Raw genomic sequence first — 25,504 nt, forward strand, 5'->3', positions numbered from 1 at the left:
AGTAACATTCGTGCCAGATAAGTGCCAGGCAATGACCATCTCCAACAAGAGAGAGTCTAACCATCTCCCCTTGACATTCAACGGCATTACCATCGCCGAATCCCCCACCATCAACATCCTGGGGGTCACCATTGACCAGAAACTTAACTGGACCAGCCATATAAATACTGTGGCTATGAGAGCAGGTCAGAGGCTGGGTATTCTGCAGCGAGTGACTCACCTCCTGACTCCCCAAAGCCTTTCCACCATCTACAAGGCACAAATCAGGAGTGTGATGGAATACTCTCCACTTGCTTGGATGAGTGCAGCTCCAACAACACTCAAGAAGCTCGACACCATCCAAGATAAAGCAGCCCGCTTGATTGGCACCCCATCCACCACCCGAAACATTCACTCCCTTCACCACCGGCGCACTGTGGCTGCAGTGTGTACCATCCACAGGATGCACTGCAGCAACTCGCCAAGGCTTCTTCGACAGCACCTCCCAAACCCGCGACCTCTACCAGCTAGAAGGACAAGAGCAGCAGGCACATGGGAACAACACCACCTGCACGTTCCCCTCCAAGTCACACACCATCCCGACTTGGAAATATATCGCCGTTCCTTCATTGTCGCTGGGGCAAAATCCTGGAACTCCCTACCTAACAGCACTGTGGGAGAACCGTCACCACACGGACTGCAGCGGTTCAAGAAGGCGGCTCACCACCACCTTCTCAAGGGCAATTAGGGATGGGCAATAAATGCTGGCCTCGCCAGCGACGCCCACATCCCATGAACGAATAAAAAAAAAAGGCTATTCTTCTTGCTTGTGATCAGCCCATCTTTCTCTTCAGCTTTTTGCCGCTCCCTTTTTTCCCTACCGCTACATTGTTTGGCCCCTCTGCAGATCAAAGTTGTGGAGGACACAACAGACAACTTGCTGGCCTTGACTAGGCGGTACTGTAGTACTCGCATGTTTGGTCCAAGCAATAGAATCTCTGTTTCATGACACTGAAGGTGTGTTCCACTATAAAGGGGCGAAGGAACCGGGTGGGCGGACAGTTAAAATCATCTGTGGGACTCACCCGCCAATGTTGCCCTCTCTTCCCACAGGCTTTGAGAAGGACACCCATCCAAAACCGGCGGTGCCCGTCTTTAAATATGCAGATTGGGCTCCGATGACCTAAGCTGGGCCCGGCTGCTATTTTAAAAGTGGGCCTGAGCAGGGGAAGTGGCTGTGGCTTTCTCACTAGGTCAATCTAGTGGAAAGAGGAGTTGGGGTCAGAAAAGGTCCAAAGGACTTTCTTTGTGGGGCCAGGAGGAGCAGCAGTGCTCCCTCTGGGCCTCTCAAGGAAAGTTTAGACCTCCCTTGCCCTGGCTTCTACCCCCTCCCTCCGCCCTGTTCGCGAGGCCCTCCCTGAAGCCCCTCCCTGCAATTTACCTGAGTGCCAGGGACCGTTCCTTCATTGCGCTCCCGCCTGCCGGCCAGCAGCCACTTCCCGCCATTTCAGGCAGGATACTGACCGGGGCATGCAGATGAGGCCTGATGATAGAATCTCCTGGGCCTCACACTACCAAGGTCAGGATGGTTTGCAACCCGCCTCGGTACCTGCTCACCCGATTCCCATCCTGAGTTTAAAATCGGAGCGTTTAAGTCTGGTGGATACATGGGTTACATTGAACCTCTCCTCAGCAGTTGTCCTCAGGTCTACCTGGTGTCATGAGCCAAAAGACATCTCTCGAATTTTCTTGGCTCTTCAAATGAAGCTGGCAGCATTGATTGCTGCAGGATGAATGAATAACAGGAGATACTAGGGAAGCACATTGTCGTGTATGTGATTCTGTTCCTGTGGTTGCAGATCATCTGTACATTGATGTAATTTTATTCCTTTCCAGTCATGGATGGTGCTATATTCAGGCTGGACGGTGTGTAAGGCCATATGAGTGCAGTCAATTATAACTTGAATTAGTGAGAACCCTGCCTCGTTGTAGAAGTGCAAGGTTCTTTCTTGCTGCTGGAAATTGTAGTGAATTGTGTATTCAGCTTTTGAACTCTGATGTTGGCCAGGTGGATCAAATTGGTCTTTTGTGGTCCTGTACATCCCTCTAAATGTGATGAATTCGCTGGCCTTGACAAACAATGCGTTAGTTAGATGTTTGGTACAATTGTAGGTTAGTAGATGTGACAAAGATCTCCCACACGTTCCTGGCAGCAACCTGCCACATAAAAGTTGAAAGTGACTGTAACCTTGACAGCTACTGACAGAGTCATCCCTGTGCAGGAACTGCTCTTCAACTGTGCACAGTTCAGTTGATGGCTTCCTTCAGGTTTCTAATTAGCTGCTGACAGATTTCTTAAAACTGGCTCAGATAAGAGACCTTGGCCCTGTAAACAGAAGAGTCAGCATAAGGATGTGTCCAAATAGAACATCTAGGGTGTAATCTCACCTGTCTGTCACGATCCCTCTGATTCAATCCCCAAAGCATTGGTTGGAAATGTTAGAAAACCAAATAGAAACAGAATTTTACATTCAGTTAATGTAAATCAGAGGTGCTGATGTCATGGCCCACATGGCATGGCCAGCCCTACTTTTATAAAACAGCACACCCTCCAAGTCATTGTGAGCAACGGCACTGGGGATCTGCTAATTCTAATTAAATTCTTAATTTCATGTTTTAAACGGTTTGTAAACACAGATTTCTTTTTCTCAAAGTATTTTTTCAGAGTAAACATTTCTCTCCAACTATAATAGGAAAGTGAATGCAGCTTTTGAACAGCCAAATAAATCTTCATCTGCTTAACTATTGTTACACCTCATTTATTTGAACATTTCTATTTTGTAGAGCAGAACTACAATCATTTGTTACCATTGGGCATGAAGGTCAGAATACAATTATCTTAAATATGTATCACTTTAATTCATGAAATATGTTATGTAGATCATTTGTCGCATTAAGAACACTGATTTTAGTACAATAAAACAATCATTACAACAAATTATTGGCTCATGCAATATTTAACTTTGCTTAGTAAGCTTTGAGCATTTTTTGTGATGTTAACATATATAAGTCAAATTGTGTTAGGATTAAAATCTGAAAAATTATGTTTAGGTTAGATAATATGATATGGTGTAATTTAGTATCTGGTTATTATTAGGAGGAATTGCTAAATTTCAAATGCTGCACAAATGCACTCTCCGTACTAACCTAATCTCAAACACACGAGGGCAAAAAGTGATGTGAGCCTTGTGTGCTGAATTACAAATGCACATTGTAAATTACAGCTGAAAGGCATGCCAGGCCTCAGGCACCCCAGATAGTCAAATTATCCTGAACAGAACTCGTGCTGTGGTCTGTGTTCTGGTAACAGCAATTACTTAGACATCTCGTCGTATGAGAACTAAGAGTGGCAAGGACGTGGTAGAGCTCTATATTCTGATTCTTGCTGCATTGTCTCCAGATCGCAGTTAATGACACTCCAGCACCAGAAGAGGGAGAATCCACACCTCAGTCACAAGGTCACATGAATAGAAATTGTGATTTAATGCCCATAAATGGTCACAACATATTTAGTAAATAATGCTAAATGCCAATAAGAGTTTTTAATCAGTTATACGTCTCTAAGTACATTTCTAAGTAAATATATCGCTCTGAAAGATACAATACAGGAAACTGCTTAATGACAACCTTTGACAGTGACTTTCTGCAACTAAACATCCAGGTAGAGATTCCTTTAATTCGTCAGCTGCACATGCAGAAATGCATTGCTATGGTTAAGCATCTCCAAACTAAGCTATTGATTAATCAATAGTTAGTTTCTGCTTGTCTAATATGTCGCATGGACACTATCCCATTAGGAGCACATTCCGCTTACTGAAGTCCAGGGAGCATAGACACGGTGGCAAGAACCAAAGCTTAAGGACCAGCAAACATAGGAATATATCTGAAGTTTAACTAGCTAAAACAGCACAACTTACCAACAAACGGCACTGGAAGGCTTACCAAACTTGTTCAGCCAGAACCACCCTGCTCATTAGGGCACTGGTTTGCAGGGTTATGTGGAGGTTAGTGGGGTCAGCTACCACATGTACACTGACAACACCCAGCACTCTTCCACCCCTCCACTCTCTCTGTGTTGTCAGACTGCTTGTCTGATATCCAGGGGGTGACTTTAACCCCCCAAGAACAGGTGGGTTGGGGGCGGGTGGAAGTTGAAAATAGTTGTTTTTTGGGCCGCGACGCAACCCGGCTTTATTTACGGTAACTTGGGCGCGTAAAAGTACAGGCTTCTCACTGGGAATGCAAAGTCTGAAAATTTTGCAGTTGCGACCCAAAAAACAACTATTTTCAATTCCCACCCGCCCCCAACCCACCCGTTCTTGGGGGTTAAAATCACCTCCCCCCCCCCACAGAGTTTGATGAGCCACAATTTTCTCTAGTTAAACAGTGGGAGACCAAAGCTGTCATCTTGGGTCCCTGCCATAAACTCTATACCCTTGTCACCGATTCCATTCCCCTACCACCATTCTCTCAGGTTGAACCAGACTGTTCACATTCTGGCATCCTATTTGACCCTGAACGGAGCTTCAGAAGCCATATCCTCTCTATGATAAAGACTGCCTCTGTAACACCACCTGTCTCTGCCCTGCCTCAGCCCATCTGCAGCTAAAACTCTGATCCGTGCTTTTGTCACTTTCTGTCTCCATGATTCCAATGCCCCCTGGCTGGCCTGCTATCCTCTACCACCTCTCAACTTCAGCTCATCCAAAACTCTGCTGCCTATATCATGTCCCGCACCAAGTCCCACTCACCCATCACCTCATCCTCGCTGACTAGTGCCGCACATTTAAAATTCTCACTCTTGTGTTTAATTCTCTTAAAGGCCTCTTTCCCTCCCCCCACCCCTTTGTCTGTAACATCCTCCAGCCCTACAACCCCTTCCAGAACTCTGCGATCCTCCAATTCTAACCTCTAGTGCATCCCTTCCCCAATTTGCTTCACCGTTGGCGGCCATGCCTTCAGCTGTCTAGGCCCTATGCTCCAGAATTCACTCCCTAAATCTCCCTACCTCTCTCTCCCCCTTTAAGACCCTCTTTAAAACGCACTTCTTTGCTTTTGGTCACCCCTACTGATATCTCCTTCTTTGTCTTGGCGTCCATTTTGTCTGATTAAACTTATGCGAAGTGCTTTGGGATATTTTTCTACATTGGAGGCATTATATAAATGCAAATTGTTGTTGTTATACAGTAGTGTCTGATGACAATATACTTGTGTGCACACCTTATGCCCCATGAAAAAGCAAATACAACAAGGCACAAAGTTGAAAAGGGTCCTCATCGAGAAGCTATTTGGAATTCTAAAAGAATGCTTATGATACTTGGACAGGTTTAGGGGCGGCGTTACAATATACCCCAGACAAGATTTGAAAAATGATCGTGCTCTGCTGCATAATATTGTCATAGAACGATGCCTCACCTTAACTTGGATGAGGTGCAGCTGCAAGCCTTGGGAGACCTAGGAGAGAACAACAACCATCAGCAGCAGTCCACCCATTCCAGGCAGGGAGGCAAGTGCAAGAGGTTCTCAGTGACCAGCTCTACCAGTGAGCTCTGCAGTCGGGCACCATAACTTTCTATTGAACATATCTGCAATCCCATAAGTGCCATTTTATTTAGCTGTCAGATTTAATTTTAAACAACTGATGCTTTTTTTTTGCAAAATAAAAGAATAGTAGGCTGTCGGATTGTGCAAATTTAATTTATTAGGTTCTTTGGTTTTAATGGTGGACATGTTTATGTTTTGCTATCTCTTTTAACCCTTGCTTTTCATGAATGTCTCCATGTTGGTTGTGCTGATGCTGGACTACTAACGGCAAGCGACAGCATTGGCTTATTAACTGTATCTGTGATCAACCCAATATACTTCCAGTATGGCAAGGGTGTTCTTTACTGTATTTTCTGTGAGATCATTCCTGGCACTTGGAAATGGTACCTACTATTATTTGTGCAGGATTACATGATGGCACAGCCCGTTGACATTCATGCCAACCTGTGCTACTGTATGAATACCATTGCTAGAGGGCATCTTGTATTGATCTGTGTAAATCCCATTCTGTGGTACACCTTCCCGTCTTGGAATGTATCATGTGATTTGCATAACCCTGCTTTCTTCACTTCATTACCAGATCCTTACTAACATTTCTCAAATAGCATTGTTTGCATATAAGGTTTAAGAGCGACTATTTTACTGTAAATGAGTAGAACAGGATACATCTACAAATGAGTTAATGTTCATATCTTACCTTACTGCTTTTCTTTAAGTCATGCACCTTCTTCCTGATCTCTAGCCAGGTCCACTGAGTAGCTGACACTGAGTTCATACTTTGAGTGGTACATTGCCACCCTTGTTGCCTTCTTAGCATATTTAAGATGATCTTTCTCCGTCAAAAATGTGCTTATGATGCTCCATTACAGAGATTACCAGCACATGCAGGAAATCCTCAGTAAATCAAGCTTTTTTTCAAATATCAGCAATTATTTATGCATTCCACATCTGGATTAATAAACTTTTTGAATTTATATTGGTTGGGTGACTCATTAGCTACCTGAGAAATGTTAAAGAATCATTGCTGTAGGTGTATCAGGATTCTCACTAGACTTCATTTTTCACTAACAAAATTGCATTCTCAGGAAGCGTACATCACAGAACCTTGCATTCCTGTAATATTATTAGCAGGTCACAACACAAAACATCCATTTTGCCCCCCCTGAAATCTAACTCCATACTTCTACATTAGTAACGTTACAAAGGTTGAATCATAGAATCGTTACAGCACAGAAGGAGGCCTCTCGGCCCATCGAGCCCGTGCCGGATGTTGAGTAACATCCATAAACAGTTCAATGACTTGTAGTAAAAAAAGCACATTATAAATCAGATGCAGATCCGCTACTAGATCATCAGGAACTGACTACCAGTTACTATCACTAAAAAAAGAGCCCACTTAACAAGAGGGAATTTTTTTTATAAATTATTTTTCAAGCCTCCTTCTATCCAGCTATTGACATTTGACATTTACTGTCAAACATTGAGGTGACATTGACAGAAGGTTACAAACTGACAAACTGTCACTTGTACATACATGGCACCATATTTCCATAGAGACAGGACCAAAATTAGTTTTTTTTTAAAATAAGGGTATTTGAATCCAATTTCATCCACTTTGATTCTGCCACTTATCCCTGTATTGCATGTAATATCGAGCCAGAAAAGTATATACTGTAAATACTCCTAAGGATTCAAAATTTTCAGGCTTCAGAATTTGAGAGGAACAAGCATATAGTTTATTATCCGCAGCTGCAACGTGCCTCTGTAGTACGTCATTCTAATCTTTCATGCTTACCATTCTCAAACCATTTATCACGTGGGTAGGCAAGACACACTGAGAATGACACTTGACAGAACTCTACTGTTGTCTGTAGGCAACGTATAATAGCCCTTACAATCTTCAGAAAGATTTATCCTATTTCACTTGTTTTAAAGCAAAATGGTTATTTTCTTATAATATCCACATTCAATACCTACTTCTCTGTCTTAAGGTAAGTGCTTTGGATAAAAGCATTCGTAGCAGCAAAGGAAAAGAATGAACTGTTTTTAAACCACAAGCTGTATTCCAATTACTGTACTGTATAGCTTAGTAAGCAGCAAACCAGTTAGTATGAGGTACTGCTTTTGCACTGCATGAATTATACTCTTCAGAGATGCAACCAATAGAGGTGACTATACATCATCAAATTTTAATGTATTAATTTACCTACTTTAATGACACTTCAGTGCAGTTCCCTTAAGAGCGAGGCAGTTAAAGCATTGCACTTTCTCCTAATTATGCCAGCTTTGCAGCAAGCAGCAGGTGGAAGAATCCAGAGATAAACATGTGCTGAAGGATAGAGGTTGACACTGGATACAGAACCTCAGTGAAAGTGCCGGCATTCATTGTCCATGTTCTTCTGTAGACTGAGCCAGCTGACAAGAAAAGTCCATGGAGCACAATCACATTTTCACCACCAACAGTACTCTACTCTCCCATGATGGAAACCAGTACGGATGTGGTTTAGGATATGTACGTGTTATCTACTACAGTCTTCTTCTGTGCTTAGGTTTGCCAGGTGAGTGCACATTTTTATCTGCATAGGACGAGCAGCACTGTAAAAGAACCTTAACACTTCAAATTGTAATGCTGTTTTGACATTTATTTGAATTATAGTTTTGTCAGATATATTTAATGAAATAGTGAAATTGTACGAGAAATGATAAATGCATTATCTTATAATAAGAAACTTGGGTTTGTTTATCTAATGGGCTTAGTACATCTTAAAGATGTGTCTAAAACATGTTTTGTCAATTTCTATCTAAAATGTTTTTCCTAATGGACAAACACTGTGTGTATTTGAACTAGAAATCATTAATTTGTGACAAAGGGTTAAGAAAAAACAATTGCTTTATTTTTACTTAATGCTAATCTGATTAATGAATGGATAAATTAAAAGAAAATGAAGTAGGAGAAGAAACATTATATGGTGGCTGTGTTTTCCTTGTGAGCTCTCAAAATCAAAAGTCCTTCTCTTATATCAGTGCATCATTTCCAAATATGAGCTGTCCAATTTGTAAAGTTAAAAAATACTGATAGAAGGCATGGCAATTATCTTCTCTAATTTATATATAATGATCCCTGCGGGCAGCATAATTTAAATTTCTGCTTATTAAAATTAGTACATAGCCACTTAAAATCATTTCAAAATGTTAGACACAGGCAGAATAATATTCATTTATGTACAATTTATTTAATACAGTTACAGAATACACCAATAGTTGTTAATAAAAAAAATCTATATGCATCAATGTTAGACTTGTTTCATTAGGAGTCAAGTCCCTGTCTTCATGCATGAATAATAGCAGATATAAACATAATTTATGGCATAGGTGACAATCAGAACAGAGCAGAGTAAGGCTTTAATAATCCCCGTACCCAACAGGCTGGGAGCTGTGACACATATCTCTGGTCACAGCAATTTGAGTGTGATATAATCAATTCATCTAACCTTTTCATTAGTAAACCCCAAAAGTTAAAATGTTAAATTAATATTATTTAAATGCTTAACGGTCATTTTGTTCATTCAAATGTTTATTTCATCACAAAGAAGGTCATTATTGGAAAACTTTTCTGGGCGTATTTAACATGAAACTATATATTGTCAGAGGTTCAGTGCAACCATGAAAAGAATGAATTAAATTAATTCAGTGTTGTAATTAATTGATTTTTCAGAACATAAAGACATTGTCCATACTTAAAGATACATTATTGATTAAGCGGGGTGGGGGAGGGTTTTTAACTCCTGGGCGATCCGCCGGCAGAATGCTCTGGTGGCTGCCCGATACCTGCGGTGAGAGGCACGGTCCATTCTGAGGGCCGGGCCTCATTAAGGTACATGCGCTGAAGTGGTCCTGCTGCAGCCCGACGGTTTCCAACTGGCAAAAATGTAGGTCCCGGGGCTGGGGTGGCGAGGGGGGGTTGCAATCATGAGAAGAGGAGCCCAGAGCGGTAATGGCCCACATTATTCTTGTGGAGCCCAGTGGTGCTCCTCCTGACCACACAAAAATAATCTTAACATTTACCTCTCCCTCTTCCTGCCCAGGTTTTACCGGGCGGAGTGTCCATGACACACGGTCCGCCCAGTAGGTCATTAAAATTGCATTGGGATCCTGTGTACATTATAGGACCCAGATTTGCATGAATTCATGAAGCTCCCAACTCCGCCACCCATGAAAACTCCACAGGCCATATGACGGCGGGTGGGAAGTGAATAGGAACAGGGCCGTCACTCTGATTTTAACTGGTGTCGCCCCATTTCCACCAGGTGGAAGGAGTTCAAATCACCCCTAAAGTGTTTAATACAACATCCTTGGAATAAATCAGAAACAAATCAGTATGAGTTTCCATCACAATTTTTAAGACGGCAATTGTCTCAACATAGCCTTAATCCAAATTTTAATAAAATTCACTTCCAAATAAACGGAAAATTTTCAGTTGAACCTCAGTCGCTTACCTAACGGTGGTTGTTAAGATAATCAATTTTCCATGCACCTATCTATTGGTGATATGACACTAAAGGGCGACTTCATCTGAAAGTCGATGAAACAAAGTTCAACTTGTAATTTGTTAACAGCTGAAGTTGGAAATCGTTTTGATTTGCTCAATTTCTACAAAGACCTGGGAGTGTTTATTTTTCATTTAAAATGGCACAGAATGAGCTACTTGAATTTAACTGTATTTGGTAAATGTAATTTCATGAATGCCAACAGATCGGAGTTTCTGTCAGATGCTATAACTGAGCTTATTTTTGATTATAAACTGATTATAATGAAAATATCTTAATTTTTGCTGCACAAACTCATTAGGTCAACATAAAATATTATTTAAATGAAATTAGTCTGAACAAAAGATTTGGTATAAGAACATAAGAAATAGGAGCAGGAGTAGGCCATCCGGCCCCTCGAGCCTGCTCTGCCACTCAACAAGATCATTGCTGGTCATCTACCTCAATGCTATTTTCCTGCACTATCCCCATATCCCTTGATGCCTTTAATATCTAGAAATCTATCAATCTCTGTTTTGAATGTACTCAATGACTGTACCTCCACAGCCCTCTGGGGTAGAGAATTCCAAAGATTCACCACCCTCTGAGTGAAGAAATTTCTCCTCATCTCAGTCCTAAATGGCCCACCTCTTATTCTGAGACTGTGATTCCTGGTTCTAGATTCCCCAACCAGGGGAAACATCCTCCTTGCATCAACCCTGTCAAACCCTGTAAGAATTTTGTATGTTTCAATGAGATCACCTCCCATTCTTCTAAACTCTAGAGAATACAGGCCTTGTCTACTCAATCTCGCCTCATACGACAATCCCGCCATCCCAGGAATCAGTCTGTGCAAAAGTATGTCGCTGATATGGGCCAACACATTTACGTAATGGCCAGCGTTTGGGAAATTGAAAATTATGTTGTTTTTTTCAGTAGACTCTGCTTATTTTCAGTAATATATTAAACAAATAAGGATGCATGTCGAGCCACATAAGATGAGATACATTTCAGTGCTCTCATCAAAATACAAACAAAAGTGACTTTTCAAAGCTTTTCCAAGGCCAAGATAGTGTATTACACAGAAATGTTTTTAAATGTGTAACACTGCTTTATTTTAATATACATTAAAAGGGTTCAAAATGCTAAGAAAGTTGCATTCTGTATTGCCTAGAGAGCACAGATTGGTCAGAATTCACATAATTTATTCCTGGGTGCTTCATGTAACAATCAGTTTTAGAAAACTGAAACAATCATTCGCTTTCTACCATTTGGCTGGATCAGATTCTTTGTTCCATCCATGAGAAATAAACTGTTTTAGTAGTTTATGTTTCAGGTTGATGACCTTTTATCAGAACTGGAAGATGATAGAAATGAACAGCTTTAGAGTAAGTGCAGAACCAGGGAAAAGGGGGCAGGAAAAGAACAAAAGGGATAGGTCTGTGATAGAGTGGAGAACAGGTGTGATTAAATGACAAAGTGATGATGGCACAAGGCAAAATGAAGTGGGAATGAGACAAATACGGAAATAAAAGATGGGTCCGGAGGAGGTGTAAATGGTTACAGCAGAATAGCAGAGGCGCAGGGAAGCGGAGAAGGTTCCCATGGCCCAGAGTGTGTTGGAGAAAGGTGGGTAGACCCCAGGGGTGCTCACTACCCCTCCAGCCATGTACCAATAGGGGATCCCCACCCTAAGCACCAGCCCACATCTCCTCCACCGCCAATGGCTTTGGTGCAGCCATCCCCCATTACCAGAACCTGCTGTCCAAGAGAAAATGAGAGCGGTGGTTAAGATCTAAAGTTGTTAAATTCAATGTTAAGGCCAGAAACCTACCCTATCACAGACCTTTCTCTTGTGTTCTTTTCCTTCCCCCTCCTCTGTTTCCCTGGCTCTGCATTTGCTTAAAAGCTGTTTATCTCTAACATCTTGCAGTTCTGATGAAAGGTCATGGACCTGAAACGTTAATTCTGTTTCTCTCTCCACAGATGCTGCCTGACTTGCTGAGAGTTTCCAGCATTTTCTGTGTTTATTTCAGATTTCCAGAATCCGCAGTATTTTATGTTTGTTTTAGTAGTTATTTGTTACTGAGAAGAGGCAGATATAAGGTTATTGAAATTGTGCCATTGTCCATAGCCACTGGGAAAGGATGAGAAGGTTCCACCAGCCTTGACATCAAATACAATGGGCCGGATTTTGCTGTAGCAGGGCATCGAACGGCATCTGCCATTAGTTAGACTTACCCTTGAACATTTAGGTTTTAAAATTTTTTGCGTGGCAAGTTGCTAGAAGTGCGAGCTGATAACGGGGCAGTGAGGGAAACAGAGCCTCTGGGACCTGAGTGAACAGGGCAAGCAACTGGGTATCTCCTTAATCAATCAGATTGAAGGATTGTGAAATAAACAGTACAAGGACTGAGAAGGAAGTGTAAATTAGAGTGGGTGAATTCAATGTCAAATCAGTTACAGAAAGAGAAATAAAGAGAGGGAAAGAAAGATTGGATTAAGAGAGCGAGAAACAAGAGACAGAAAGGAAAAGTAAAAAAAAATTGTTAAAATTTGACATTTTAAAAATCTCCAACAAAAATTAATACTGAGGAGTGAGACTCTACACTTGTAATAGTTAATTTTCAGTGCCAGAGAGGTTGATTGGCAGTAATTAATACTTATCACGTCATTAAAAGGGTACTTACACTTGAAACAACAAGACTTAACTTTCTGTGGTGAGTTTAGTTCTTATCTTCTGCACAAATGCAGCAATTCAATGCATTTCACTAGTGAGGCAGTAGGCGAGATGTCATTTTCATGACGCTCACAGCGGACTGGCGCAACCCGGACAGCAATTTTTGGACATTCTCATTTAACCGTGCATCTGCCCCTTGCCTGAAATTGCTGTAGCATTTTCGCATAAATAATAGCGAGCGCCATTAGCCCCACTGTTATTTTGACAGTGAAATCTGGCCCATAGTAAATAATATTGGTTTTCTGATTCCCCAAAATGAGTATTTGGCTGTTCCCCTAAAATTGCCTCCACCATAAAGTATATATCGCAAATAGATAAATTGGGTGGTTTTCTACCACAGATTCCACATTTTCAGCTCTCACTCTCTCTCATTGTAAAAAGAACAAAGTATGTAAATAATACAAAATTATTTTAATTCAGTTTATTTTATTCCTCATTTTCTCCAGTCTGTAGCCTCCCAGATTAGGCAGCCTGGTCTCTAGTCTAGAGGACAGGCAAGTGACTGCAGCTACCTCCGAAGCCTCTGCAAATGTCATTCTGTCCCCAGCCAATAATGAGCATTCAAGTGTGGTCTCAAACTGATACTCTTTTCTTTTAATTAGCTACACACCTTGCCTCGGCTCAGAGCTGCACCAATATTGATGACTCACCACAGGAACCTGCAGTTATTGTTCAAAGATAAAACATTACTCTTTTTCATTTTTTGCAACAGTTTTAATTAAAATAAAATTGCTTCAAAATAGTCAAACATTTATCATTCATGATGGCTGAATAATTGTATAACTATTTAAAGAAAAGGTTCACAAACATAACAGATTTTCTAGCCAAATTCCTAATTGAAAGTTGTTAATTTAAATTTAATCATTAAACTCAGCATTTTAATGGTTATGTTAAAGAAGTCTAATTTAACTCAAGGAATTTCATTAGAAAATCTTACTTTTTTTCTATAATTAACTAAATAATCATTGACTAGGCACGAGTGACGGGGTAATGAGTAGTTCTGAACTATCTTGAAAGAAATACATTTTTATTAGTGTATCAATTACTTAGCATGATTTTTTGAGAATATTGCCATTACGTCATCCTAGATCCCCAATGGGCAGACATTGCTCTTGCAGAGAGCCAGCATGGACTCTACAGGCCGAATGGCCTCCTTCCGTGCTGTAACCATGCTATGATTCTATGACATCAGGGTATTTGAGTGAAAAATAAGCCAAATGCTGATATGCAATTTTCTAATTTTTGCAAGTATCTTATTAGTGTTGTTGATAATTTAAATTCTCCAACCAAACGTAAACTCTAATCATGTAAATTAATCAGCTTAACAATTAGTAATTACTCACTTGACCCTTACCAATGACTTGATTCTGCTGAGGGTAAAGATGGGGAAATTGTAAATAAAATATCTACCTACCACGAGGAGGTTGTGACACAGGGTGAGAGAACTTGACCTGCTTATGAGGGAATTGCTTGGGCAAAAACATTAATAATGTTTCTGTCCTAAAGAGGAAAGCAGGAGAGTATAAAAAGTATCACAATGACATGGAGAATGCTACAAGGAAGAAAATCACATGAAGATATAGCTAAAGACATGTTAACAAAAGAGAGCATCTGGCCAAAAGAAAAGTGTTATCACCAGCAGAGCGGAAATTGCACAGCTATTCATTGTGGAGAGGAAGAAGGAGATGAAAATCTGAATAAGGTAATTAAAAAAGATATATATGCACAATAACACAAAATTAGTACTGTAATAAAATGACAAAAATACATTAATATAGCAATATAGTGTCTCCATTAACTTATGCCAAATTATCCAGACATTTTATCTAGTCCACTGTCCTGCTAGTAGGTATAGCTGTTAATGATTGTATTTAATTGTCTGAACTTAAAATGGAATATATTACAGTCGTTATGTCATACCCACACAGAATAAGCCATATTAGGAGACATCCAGCAAGCCAGAATTGTAAAGTTAAACAAGAAGATATTGAAGAAATTTTGGTTTCCGGTCTATCATCTGAGAGAACCAATACAACTGAGCACAGACAGACTGTAAGGTGACGCTTTGCCTTCAGCAATCTCCAAAGAGCCATCCATCAAAGAAAGAGGACCTCTCACTGATCCATCCGCAAGAGGGACATATCAACCACAGTGGTCATATATTACACCCTCAGATGCCCATATCACCCGGAGACAATTGTGTACCATATCCTACAAGTATGCAAACAGATTGTTTCCAAGTGAACAGCATGGTGCTCCATCAATCTGCTGACACAGATCTACCACTTGCTATCTTACCCATGAGGATGTCACCAGTGAGATCTCAACAGCTAACTAGGTGGTTCTGTTGGGTTGACCTTAAGTGCCACTGTTGCTGTTGTGTCACTCACTCTGGGGCTCTCTGGCAATTTCCGGTATTGATGCTTCCACTAAAAACTCCACTACAAGTAGTTTAAAGCTACCAAAACAACCCAGGCAATAACGCAATTCACTTTTTGTTACTACGTAAAAATATGAGCACTTTTCATTGATTTTTGCATTGTCTTAATTTTTAATTTTTTTTTCTTCACTTCTTTATTGAATAATATTTGTTCATAGGCCAAAAACTGGTTAACAAACAAAATCAGGATATGTCTGAAATAAGTACAAGCAATTTCCCCATTTTTCTGCCTAGCAAAGTTCTCCAAAAAGTGTTCAGTCAAGAGCTGTGAGAGGCTGACTGACTGAGATGCTGACCGAGGGAGTCTTTGCTGAGAAGCAGTAAGGAAACACGAATGCCGAAATGTGCTGATGTAACTGAACCTGTGCAAGGAGTGGGCTGGTTTTAGAATTAAGTAATTTCACTTTAAAGTTAATTGAATTAACTGATTGTGCACAATTTAAATTGAAGGAATGACAAAGAGAGCTGAATGAATTCCTGAATAAGTCATAAATTAGATTCTTGTAGGCATCTAATAGGAAGTGTAACACTGACGCGGTGTAACCGACAGTCACCTGTTGCTGAGAGAAGGTAGGGAGATGAGTTTGACCTTAACAAGAGTTCAGCACTGAGAAAGAGTGGGTCTGAATCAGCAAGATGAGGCAGGTAAGTGTATGTATGCTGATTGTGCTGGTTTGAAAGTATTTAAGTAGATTGTACAAGCAAAAGACAATTGTTAGAGGCAACCGAGTGAGTACAGGACATTTCGCCTGAAATAGAACTCGATACTGAAGTGTAGTTGGCGAAGAACTACTTTCAGTTATTTGAGCTTCAATCCTTTGAGTCCATTTATTATGGCAGGACAATAGAAACCTGTACGGTGTGGAATGTGCATAATATGAGAATTTCTAGAAGTTGAGTATCCAGGACAGCCACAGATAAGAGAAATGTTTCCAGTTGGATTGATTCGAGCTCCAAGTTACAGAGCTTAAGAAACATACAGAGCACACAGTTAGAGAGGAATAGGGACGCAGAGGAAGGCAACCATCCACAGAGATGGAAAGACTCAGGTAGAGGCAGTCCAGGAAACTCCTGGAGGTCTGAAGCTGTCTGATGGATTTACAGTGCGGGATACCTATGATGCAGACAAGGACATCGACTCAGGAGGAAGATCACGAGCAACACACCGTGGAGCGACTGGTTACGCAAGGGGGAGAACCAAGTGTGGGAACACAATGGCAGTGGCAGATTCAATAGTGAGAGGAGTAGACCGTTGTTCCTGTAACTGTTAACATGAATCCCAATTAGTGTATTGCCTTCCAGGTGCCAGGGTGAAGGACATAATGGAGCAGATTATGAAGCTCTTGGAAAGGGAGGGAATCAGCCAGAAGTCATGGCACATGTCAGAATCAGAATATGATTCAGCTCCTGCAAAGAGAGTTCCAGGAGTTAAGAGTTAGGTTTAAGAACCAGGACCTCAAAGATAGTAATCACTGGGATACTACCAGTGCCACAGATTTGTTTGTTCATTTGTCTGCTGATATCAAAGAAGACAGACAAAATATCATCTCATTTTCAGCAGGAAGTTCATTGATGACCAATGAAACTGATTTTTGCTAGGAATGAACGTTCACAGATTGAACAATGGATCCCAGATGCACATGGTTGGAGATCTTGATTTTTCAAGCAAGACTTCCTCAACTGGCATTTACATTCAGCATTAGCAATTCAACAGGCCTCATAGTAGGAAGTGCCTTCACGGTAGGATGAAGCTCAGATGGCAAGACAAGATCCCTGACACTGAAGTTCTTAACAAAGCTGACATGCCAAGCATAGATGCTCTGATCATGAAGGCATGGCTACACTGGTCAAGTCATGTGGTGCGAATGTACAATGAATAAATCCCGAAGAAGATTTTTTATGGTGCATTGACAACTAGGAAGTAATCTCATGGTGGACAGCAAAAGAGATATAAAGACTGCTTAAATGTGACTTTGAAACAGTGCAAAATATATGTACATAAGTGGGAACAACTTGCTTAAAAATAGTGCCACCGATTAGAAAGGTAAATGCATGGCTAGGAGCTTTTGTAGGAGGGAAGGGTTTAAGTTCCTGGAGCACTGGGACTAGTTCTAGAACACAAACTTTGAAAGTAGATAAATCGCCAGGCCCGGATGAAATATATCCCAGGCTGCTAAGAGAAGCAAGGGGGGAAATAGCGGAGGCTCTGACCATCATTTTCCAATCCTCCCTGGCTACAAGCGTGGTGCCGGAGGATTGGAGAACTGCTAACATTGTACCGTTGTTTAAAAATGGAGAATGAGATAAACCGAGTAATTATAGGCCAGTCAATCTAACCTCGGTGGTGGGCAAATTATTGGAATCGATTCTGAGGGACAGCATAAATCGTCATTTAGTAAGACACGTGTTGATCAAGGACAGTCAGCATGGATTTGTTAAGGGAAGGTTCTGTCTGACTAACTTGATTGAATTTTTTGAGGAGGTAACAAGGAGGGTCGATGAGGGTAACACGTTTCAATCTTAACAAGTACAAGGTCCCTTGCTTTTTGTGGTATGAATGATTTGGACTTGAATGTGGGGAGCTTGATCAAGAAGTTTGCAGATGATACAAAAATTGGCCGTGTGGTTGATAGTGAGGAAGAAAGCTGTAGACTGCAGGAACATATCAATGGACTGGTCAGTTGGGCAGAAAAGTGGCAAATGGAATTCAATCCAGAGAAGGTGAGGTAATGCATTTGGGGAGGGCTAACAAGGCAAGGGAGTACACAATAAATGGGAGAGGTGTAGAGGAACAAAGGGACCTTGGAGTGCATGTCCACAGATCCCTGAAGGTAGCAGGACAGGTAGATAAGGTGGTTAAGAAGGCATACAGGATACTTTCCTTTATTAGCCAAGGCATAGAATATAAGAGCTATAGAACTATATAAAACACTAGTTAGGCCACAGCTTGAGTATTGCGTACAGTTCTGGTCACCACATTACAGGAAAGATGTGATTGCACTAGAGAGGGCACAGAGGAGATTTACAAGGATGTTGCCAGGACTGGAGAATTTTAGCTATGAGAAAAGATTGGATAGGCTGGGGTGTTTTCCTTGGAACAAAGGAGGCTGAGGGGAGATTTAATTGAGATATATAAAATTATGATGAGACTAGATAGAGTGGATAGGGAGGACCTATTTCCCTTAGCAGTGGGGTCAGTGACCAGGGGGCATAGATTTAAAGTAATTGATAGAAGGATTAGACAGGAGCTGAGGAGAATTTTTTTCACCCAGAGGGTGGCTGGGGTCTGGAACTCACTGCCTGAAAGGGTGGTAGAGGCTGAAACCCTCAACTCATTTAAAAAGTACTTGGATGTGCACTTGTAGTGCCATAACCTACAGGTCTACAGACCAAATGCTGGAGAGTGGGATTAAGCTGCCATAACCTACAGGTCTACAGACCAAATGCTGAAGAGTGGGATTAAGCTGGATAGCTCTTTTTCGGCCAGTACGGATATGATTGGCCGAATGGCCTCCTTCTGTGCCATAACTTTCTATGATTCTATGATTCTATGAAACCATTGTTGAAGCAGAGTCCATAAATTCTTTAAAAAGGAATTAGATAGTTGTTTGAAAAAGAGAAATATTAAAAGGTACCAATGTGCCAATTAAATTCGAAACCTCAGAAACAGGTTCTGTCCTTTATCAAAAACATTGGCCCTAAAATTACTGGGGCTAGAGAGGATTGAAAGTCCAATTTCCATCTATGTGCCATAATTTTGGAGCAGAACCAATTTACTCTGGAATCCTGCCCCACTTCCTGTGGCCCTTTAAATTCCAGTAAAGGATGCATTGGAAGATCTCCAGCTCACTCTCTGTCAAGGGGGCATATCTGGGAGACTTCCTGGGCAACCGTGGGAATTCTGCCCTTTATGTCCTCCATCGGCTTCAGCAGAACTTATACCAGCTAAGAGCTGGCAGCTGTCATGAGTTCCATTATGGCCTGTTACAAATGCCCCAAACCTTTACTGGAGAAAGGTAAACACAATTACCTTCCCAAAAAGGCCTGCTTGGTCCACTGGGGGCAGAAGAGTGACGAAAGAAGTTTCCTTAAGGTCCCACTGGGCCTTCTCTCTACTGTCGGAGCAGCATGACACCACTTTGACCTTCTGGCTGACATTTCAGAGGGGACGCAGCTGGTGGACCCTTGCAGGCATGGACTGCCCATCCCAGCAGGGTTTGGGACAGGGTCTCTATCTTTGACCTACCTGCACAAGAATTTTGGCGCCATCATGTCCACTATTGCATATTCAGACAGAAAAGGAAAAACTGCAGCCATAGACCTTTTAGGCCAGGATACATCTCTACTGACACCTTCAAATAGGATGACATTGGAACAGAAGCTTCAAAGTGTAAGCAATACCTAAGGGCAAGAAATACATCTTACAGAATTCCCTGCTGGGTTTTAATGCCCTCCCTCTGTACTCAGTAAACCAGGATTCTTGTCTAGTTATTTCTGAATAGAGAAAAACTGACCAGTTATTTCCATTCATATCCTGAAAGTTTGTCACAGAAAACTTACTCCTTTGTCTAAACTCCAATAATTCTAATGCAAATGACAATTGTAGCCTTTCCGTATGTAGGAGAATGTTTGTATTTACCTATAAAACTGGTTCCTTATATTTATATGACAGAAAAACATCAAAGCTTGCTATTCTATCAGGATTCCTCCATTTTTTTCTGGCAGATTTCAGAATGACCAGAGAAAAAATGTGTGATAATCTCAGACCATTTCAATGGCTATTTGTTTGCACTCCCAGTTTGGCTGACTCATTCCTCATGGCGGGAATGTGCAGACATCCAAATTTTGTTTGGAGAGGTAAAACCACTGAAAAGGTCTGTTTTCAAAGTAGATGTCAACTACTCTGCCACTTGGTCACTTCACCAAGATCCTACCTCATCACATAATTTTGGACCAAACTATTTTAAGAATTTCACAAAAGAATTTCACAATTTCTCTTCCCAAATGTTTCACTTCTGGCGATTCATCTCACTGAGATGAAATAATTTGGGGACAATCCACCATCCAGCCAGCTATGAACAATATATCTATAATACATTAAAAATCTTACTTCTGCACGCACTTTCAGTCTATAAAGCCTTACCTCCTGTTGTCAGCTTTTCCATTATAAATTCCTGTGTTCACATTTATAATGGAAACTACCTATGTAAACTTGTCATGCTGTAATTACATCTTACCACCACTGAGGGTGCTGCAATGCCTCAGTTTGTTGTCTCCCAGATCCTCAGCATGTACTGCAGGGAATCTTATCTGCTTCCTCAATTACCCATATGTTTTTCTCTTTAATTATAACTATAACATCAAATCAAAAATAAGGATAGAATGTATGATTTCAAAATGGAGACTGAATTATGTCTGCATGCCTCAGTCCAATTATTCCCTGCCGTCTAACTCCGTTTCACCTGAAGACAACACTTGATCTTGGCTCTGTGTATGCAACGCCACAGGAGATCGACTAACTTAAAGCATAATTTTACAAAAGCAGATTAGTTTGATACGGATCATGGGAAAAATATGTAGGAGCATTTTACTGAATGTTATCATATAAAAAGAATGGCACATAAGAGGTAGTCTGCATTGTTTCAGAAGCAGTAGGTTCTAAAACAAAAATTACTGAAGTTCGTTCAAAAGTAACTGTTAGCAGATGAGACCAATGTAGTCTATAATTTATTTGAACTTTCAGAAGGTGCTTTATAAATCTCCACATTCAAGAATTTTAAAGAAGATAAAAGCACATGAAATTAATAGTAAATTAGTCAACTAAATTGAAGGTTGGCATACCAATAGAAATTAGTTTTCTTTGTCTAGGAGAAACTAATCAACAGAGTTCTGCTGTTTCCTGCATCGTATACTAATCATAAAGAAAGTACTTCTGGTACATACAGCACATTAGAAGAAATCACTTGCGAAATAACGGTGAGCTCAACAGCGCTCTCCGTTATTAGTGGCGAAATGGAGGAGCAAGTTCCGGCATTCGAACATGCACAGTGAAACGTGGAAATCTGGAACTTGCTCCTACTGGTTCGCCAGCGATATGACAGCTTCGAATTAAAGGCATATCGCACGCTGCAATCAGAGAAATCATTGAAAAAGTGCGAACTTGCTTATCTGCCCAGCTGGAAATTAACTAATTACGCCACAAAACAGGTCGCTTAAAAATACAGGGCTAAACGAAGTTTTAACAACGCGGTAAGTGTTAATGATTGCCCAACAACTAAAAATTAACTTTTAAAAATGTGGAGTCTTATTATGAATTATTTTAATAGCTTTTGGTTACTAAAAAAAATTAAAAATTAAAAATTTTAATTTTTTTTTACTTTTCTCTTCTGTCCCTTTTATTTAATTCAATTATTTCTTACCTTCTCTTTTTTCAGTGTCTATAACCGTTTTTACATTGATTTTAATGTTGTGCCTTTCACTTCCTGGTTTAACAATTCAAGCCGGCAGAGACAGTGAATGCAGCTTGTCAAAAATGCTACGATCTGATTGGTCGAGGGGAGCGATCGCTCCTCCCGCTTCTCCCAGGGTCCTAGCTTCGCTTGAACTGACGCTGGGCTCTTCTCCGCTTCCTATTCGAGGAAGTGGCCAATGAAAAGACGTAAGTTTGTGGGTTAGTATAAATCTATGGAGCGGCAAGCAGTGTTGGTTCACCACTCTCAGTGATTTCTGCCCCAATATAAACCTTCCCAGTGATAATATGCTGCAGGGCCAGGTGACTAGTGTAAGGAACACTGAAAGCATTGAAAACACCTTGGAAAAATGAAGTGGATGGGCTGAGAAAAGGCAGATGGATTTTAATGTAGATATAAATGCAGGTAGTATATATTGCATTGGTGCAGAAAACATGAAAAATATGTGCACAATGAATGAAGATCTATTAGTAAAATGGGAAAATAAAAAAAATAATTGACATGGTTATCAATAATTCATTTGAAGTTAGGTTTTTATAAATAAAATTAAGGGGGTGAGATTAATCCCTGTGTTACCCGACTTCTGGACGAAAATTAGGAGCTAAAGGGATCAATTTCTGAGCGTGATCTTACACACCTAAATTGGCAGCCAGTGATCTCCGAGGTGGATACCCACTTAAAACAGGCATTAAGCTCCTTAAATTGCTAATTGGGGCCTAACACCTGTTTTAGGAACTCGATGCCAAATTTCCGGGTATACAGTGGCCGAACCAGCAGTTCTTCAAGAGACTGCTGGAGGCTGTTGAAGAACAGGTAAGAGTGAGCAAGAGTGCCCCTGCTGCCTTCGCATTAATACTGTGGGTCATTGTTGGCTCACGCTCACCCACATCCCATTTGCCGCGCCCCCTCGCGTCGGATTCGAATGAATTTTCCAGGGCCTGACCGGCCAGCTGCATCAGGATGCTCGATTGGCACCTGCAGCTCACCGGTATTATGCAGATAAGGCCCAAGGCCCAATTTCCAGCGAGCCTCGGGCCTTGATCTTCAGGCAATTATTGCAGGCACTTTGCACCGGTTTTCAATTTCCCGGCCTAAGACTGTACCAAAATGCACTTTGAAGGAATTCTGTTTTAAGTTGCATAACTCATTGGTAAGGCCATATTTACAATATTCTGTGCAATTTGGACAAATGCCCTACTGCAAAAGGTATGAATGGTTCAGGTAAGAGCAAATTGCAATGATTTTGGGACATAATAGTATCGTGCCTTGAATTACCTCACGATACACTAGCATATGAACGTGTTTGCATGAAATTCCTTCCTCTGGCACTTTAGTGATGACATTAACCTGTTGAGATGTCTGTTAATATAACAAAGGAAGAAATTACACATAGACACATTAAGAGTTCCTATGTTAGTATCCCACAAAATAAAATTCCTGTGCCTAAACTATTACAATATGCGCACAGAATTTAATTATTTCTCATTGTTGAAAAAAAAATTGTGGAGAGACACGATTCAGGTGCTTTTTTTGAAGAAATTATTATGAATACATAAAATAACACAGCCGTAAAAGTATAATTACAAATAAACCACATGAAGCAATGCTAGGGCATGAATAAATTATTAGATTTTCAGAGAAAGCAGGGGGAGGACCGGTAAAGAGAACAAAGGTCAAAGCTTAAAAGGTATGATTGAAGTCTTTAAATGCTAAAAGGTTTAGATAATGCAGATATAAGCAGGTTATTTAAGTAAAACTTTGATCTCAGTGCTTAAGAGACTGAATATAAAATTGACAAATCATAAAAGAGACCAGATATAGAAGGCATTTGTTTTCTCCGTATAGTGAAAGATATGTAGAACTGATCCACATTAAAAAACAATGCATGTTGATTGATGATTTTGTTTAAAAAAACCTTGATGAATATCAGATTAAGAAAACGATTGAAGTTTATGAGGATAACTATACACATAGATGATCATAAACTATGGAACACTATGGCTCCAGACCTGCAGGGGAAATGGAAATATCACCTGTAGAAAGCAACTGGTCAGGTTTGAATAGTGACGATTGTCATGGCTTCACCATGGGGTCAGGGAAGATTTTGAGAATGGTCTTCTTCTAATTTTTATGTGGACCTCTCCAGCAGGAAATTAACTAAATTAGGGTATCTCTGGAATTCTCTACCCCAGAGTGCTGTGGATACTGAGACACTGAATATGTTCAAGGCTGAGATCGATAGGATTTTGGACTCTAGGGGAATCAAGGGATATGCGGATCGGGCAGGAAAGTGGAGTTGAGGTCGTTTATCAGCCATGATCTTATTGAACGGTGCAGCAGGTTCGAGGGGCCCGCATGGCCTACTCCTGCTCCTGTTTCTTATGTTCTTATGTAAGAATGCAAATTATACCTATTGGACAGAATAGGCTTGATGAAGCAAGTGGTTTTTTCCACTTCCATACTGCCTTATGCAATGCTTTTATGTAATAAGGGTGTTTGGGGCTTCACACAGTCTTAATCTCTCAGGAAGGCTATCATTCATGGCCCCTTTTCTTAGCAAATTCAAATGGAGAGGTAGAAAACTCAACAGTTGGATAAAAGAAAAGCCAATTATTGTCAGTCAACAGATCAAATTCAACAATACACATAATTAGACCTATTTCAGCAAGTTCTTCTCTGAATATAGCTAGGTAAGACAGCTTGTCAAATACTCTGGCCCTGATGGTTCACCCATCACCCCTGTGCTTACTGATTTACATTGGCTTCCAGTCCACCATCGACTTGATTTTAAAATACTTATCCTCGTGTTCAAATCCCTCCATAGTCTCACCCCTCCCTATCTCTGTAACCTCCTTCAGACCTACAACCCTCCAAAAATTCTACATTCCTCCAACTCTGGCCTCTTGTGCATCCTCCACTTCCTTCACCCCACCATTGGCTTCAGCCTTCTAGGCCCTAAGCTCTGGAATTCCCTCCCCAAACACCTCTGCCTCTTCACCTCTTTCTCCACCTTTAAGACGCTGTTTAAAACCTACTTCTTGCGTTTAGTCAACCATCTTAATATCTCCTTCTTTGGCTTGGTGTCAACGTTTGACTCTGTAAAGCGCCTTGGGATGTTTTACTACATTAAAGGCACTATATAAATGCAAGTTGTTGCTGTTGAAATTCCGGGGTCCGTTCTGCCTGAACAAGTGTGGTAGAGCAGAACCCCACCCACGCCAGCCTTAGGCTGGAGACCCTTTCCCAAATCCTGGGGACGGTGGGGTACCTGGAGTTGCAAGGTCATATCAGTGTTGTTTGTCCCAATCCACCCTTATAAGGTGGATTGGCTGATAGCTGCTCCTTCTGAGATCCCTTTAGGCCCAACAGCTCTCAGCTGGTGTGAGTTCCACTGAGGCTGAATCCTCTGAACCCATGGAACTCCGAGAGAAGCACAGGATCTGCCCCCTTAAATTGGGGTGGGGTGGGAAGGAAGGGACATGTGGAATATCCACCCATGGCCCCCCCTAGACCTTAAAAGGCCAGTTTGAAGGGGTTGAATCCTAATTCTTCCACCCACAGCCAGAAATCAGACTTCCCACCCTTTCCAACCCCATGAATTTCAAGGCCTTTGTTTCATGAAAAGAAGTATCTTACTTTTAAGGTAGATGGAATACTTACCTCAGCAGTTATCCACCATTGAATCTGTAGGACTATATATTTTTCAGGTTACTAGTGAGGGTGATGGGGGAGAGAGAGATGAGGC

The 25,504-nt window shown here is 41.0% G+C and overlaps 1 protein-coding gene across 1 annotated transcript in view; it reads left to right on the plus strand.

Annotated features, from left to right (window-relative positions):
• The first annotated feature begins 8,014 nt into the window (after nt 1–8,014).
• The window catches only part of gpr139 (G protein-coupled receptor 139), a 58,359-nt gene continuing 40,869 nt past the window's right edge, over nt 8,015–25,504 (plus strand). The window contains exon 1 of the mRNA XM_068003724.1: nt 8,015–8,141. Within this exon, the coding sequence (XP_067859825.1) occupies nt 8,015–8,141 (127 nt within the window). The remainder of the gene's footprint in view (nt 8,142–25,504) is intronic.

This window comes from Heptranchias perlo, chromosome 22 (genome assembly GCF_035084215.1).
Source record: "Heptranchias perlo isolate sHepPer1 chromosome 22, sHepPer1.hap1, whole genome shotgun sequence".
Classification (NCBI taxonomy): Eukaryota; Metazoa; Chordata; class Chondrichthyes; order Hexanchiformes; family Hexanchidae; genus Heptranchias; species Heptranchias perlo.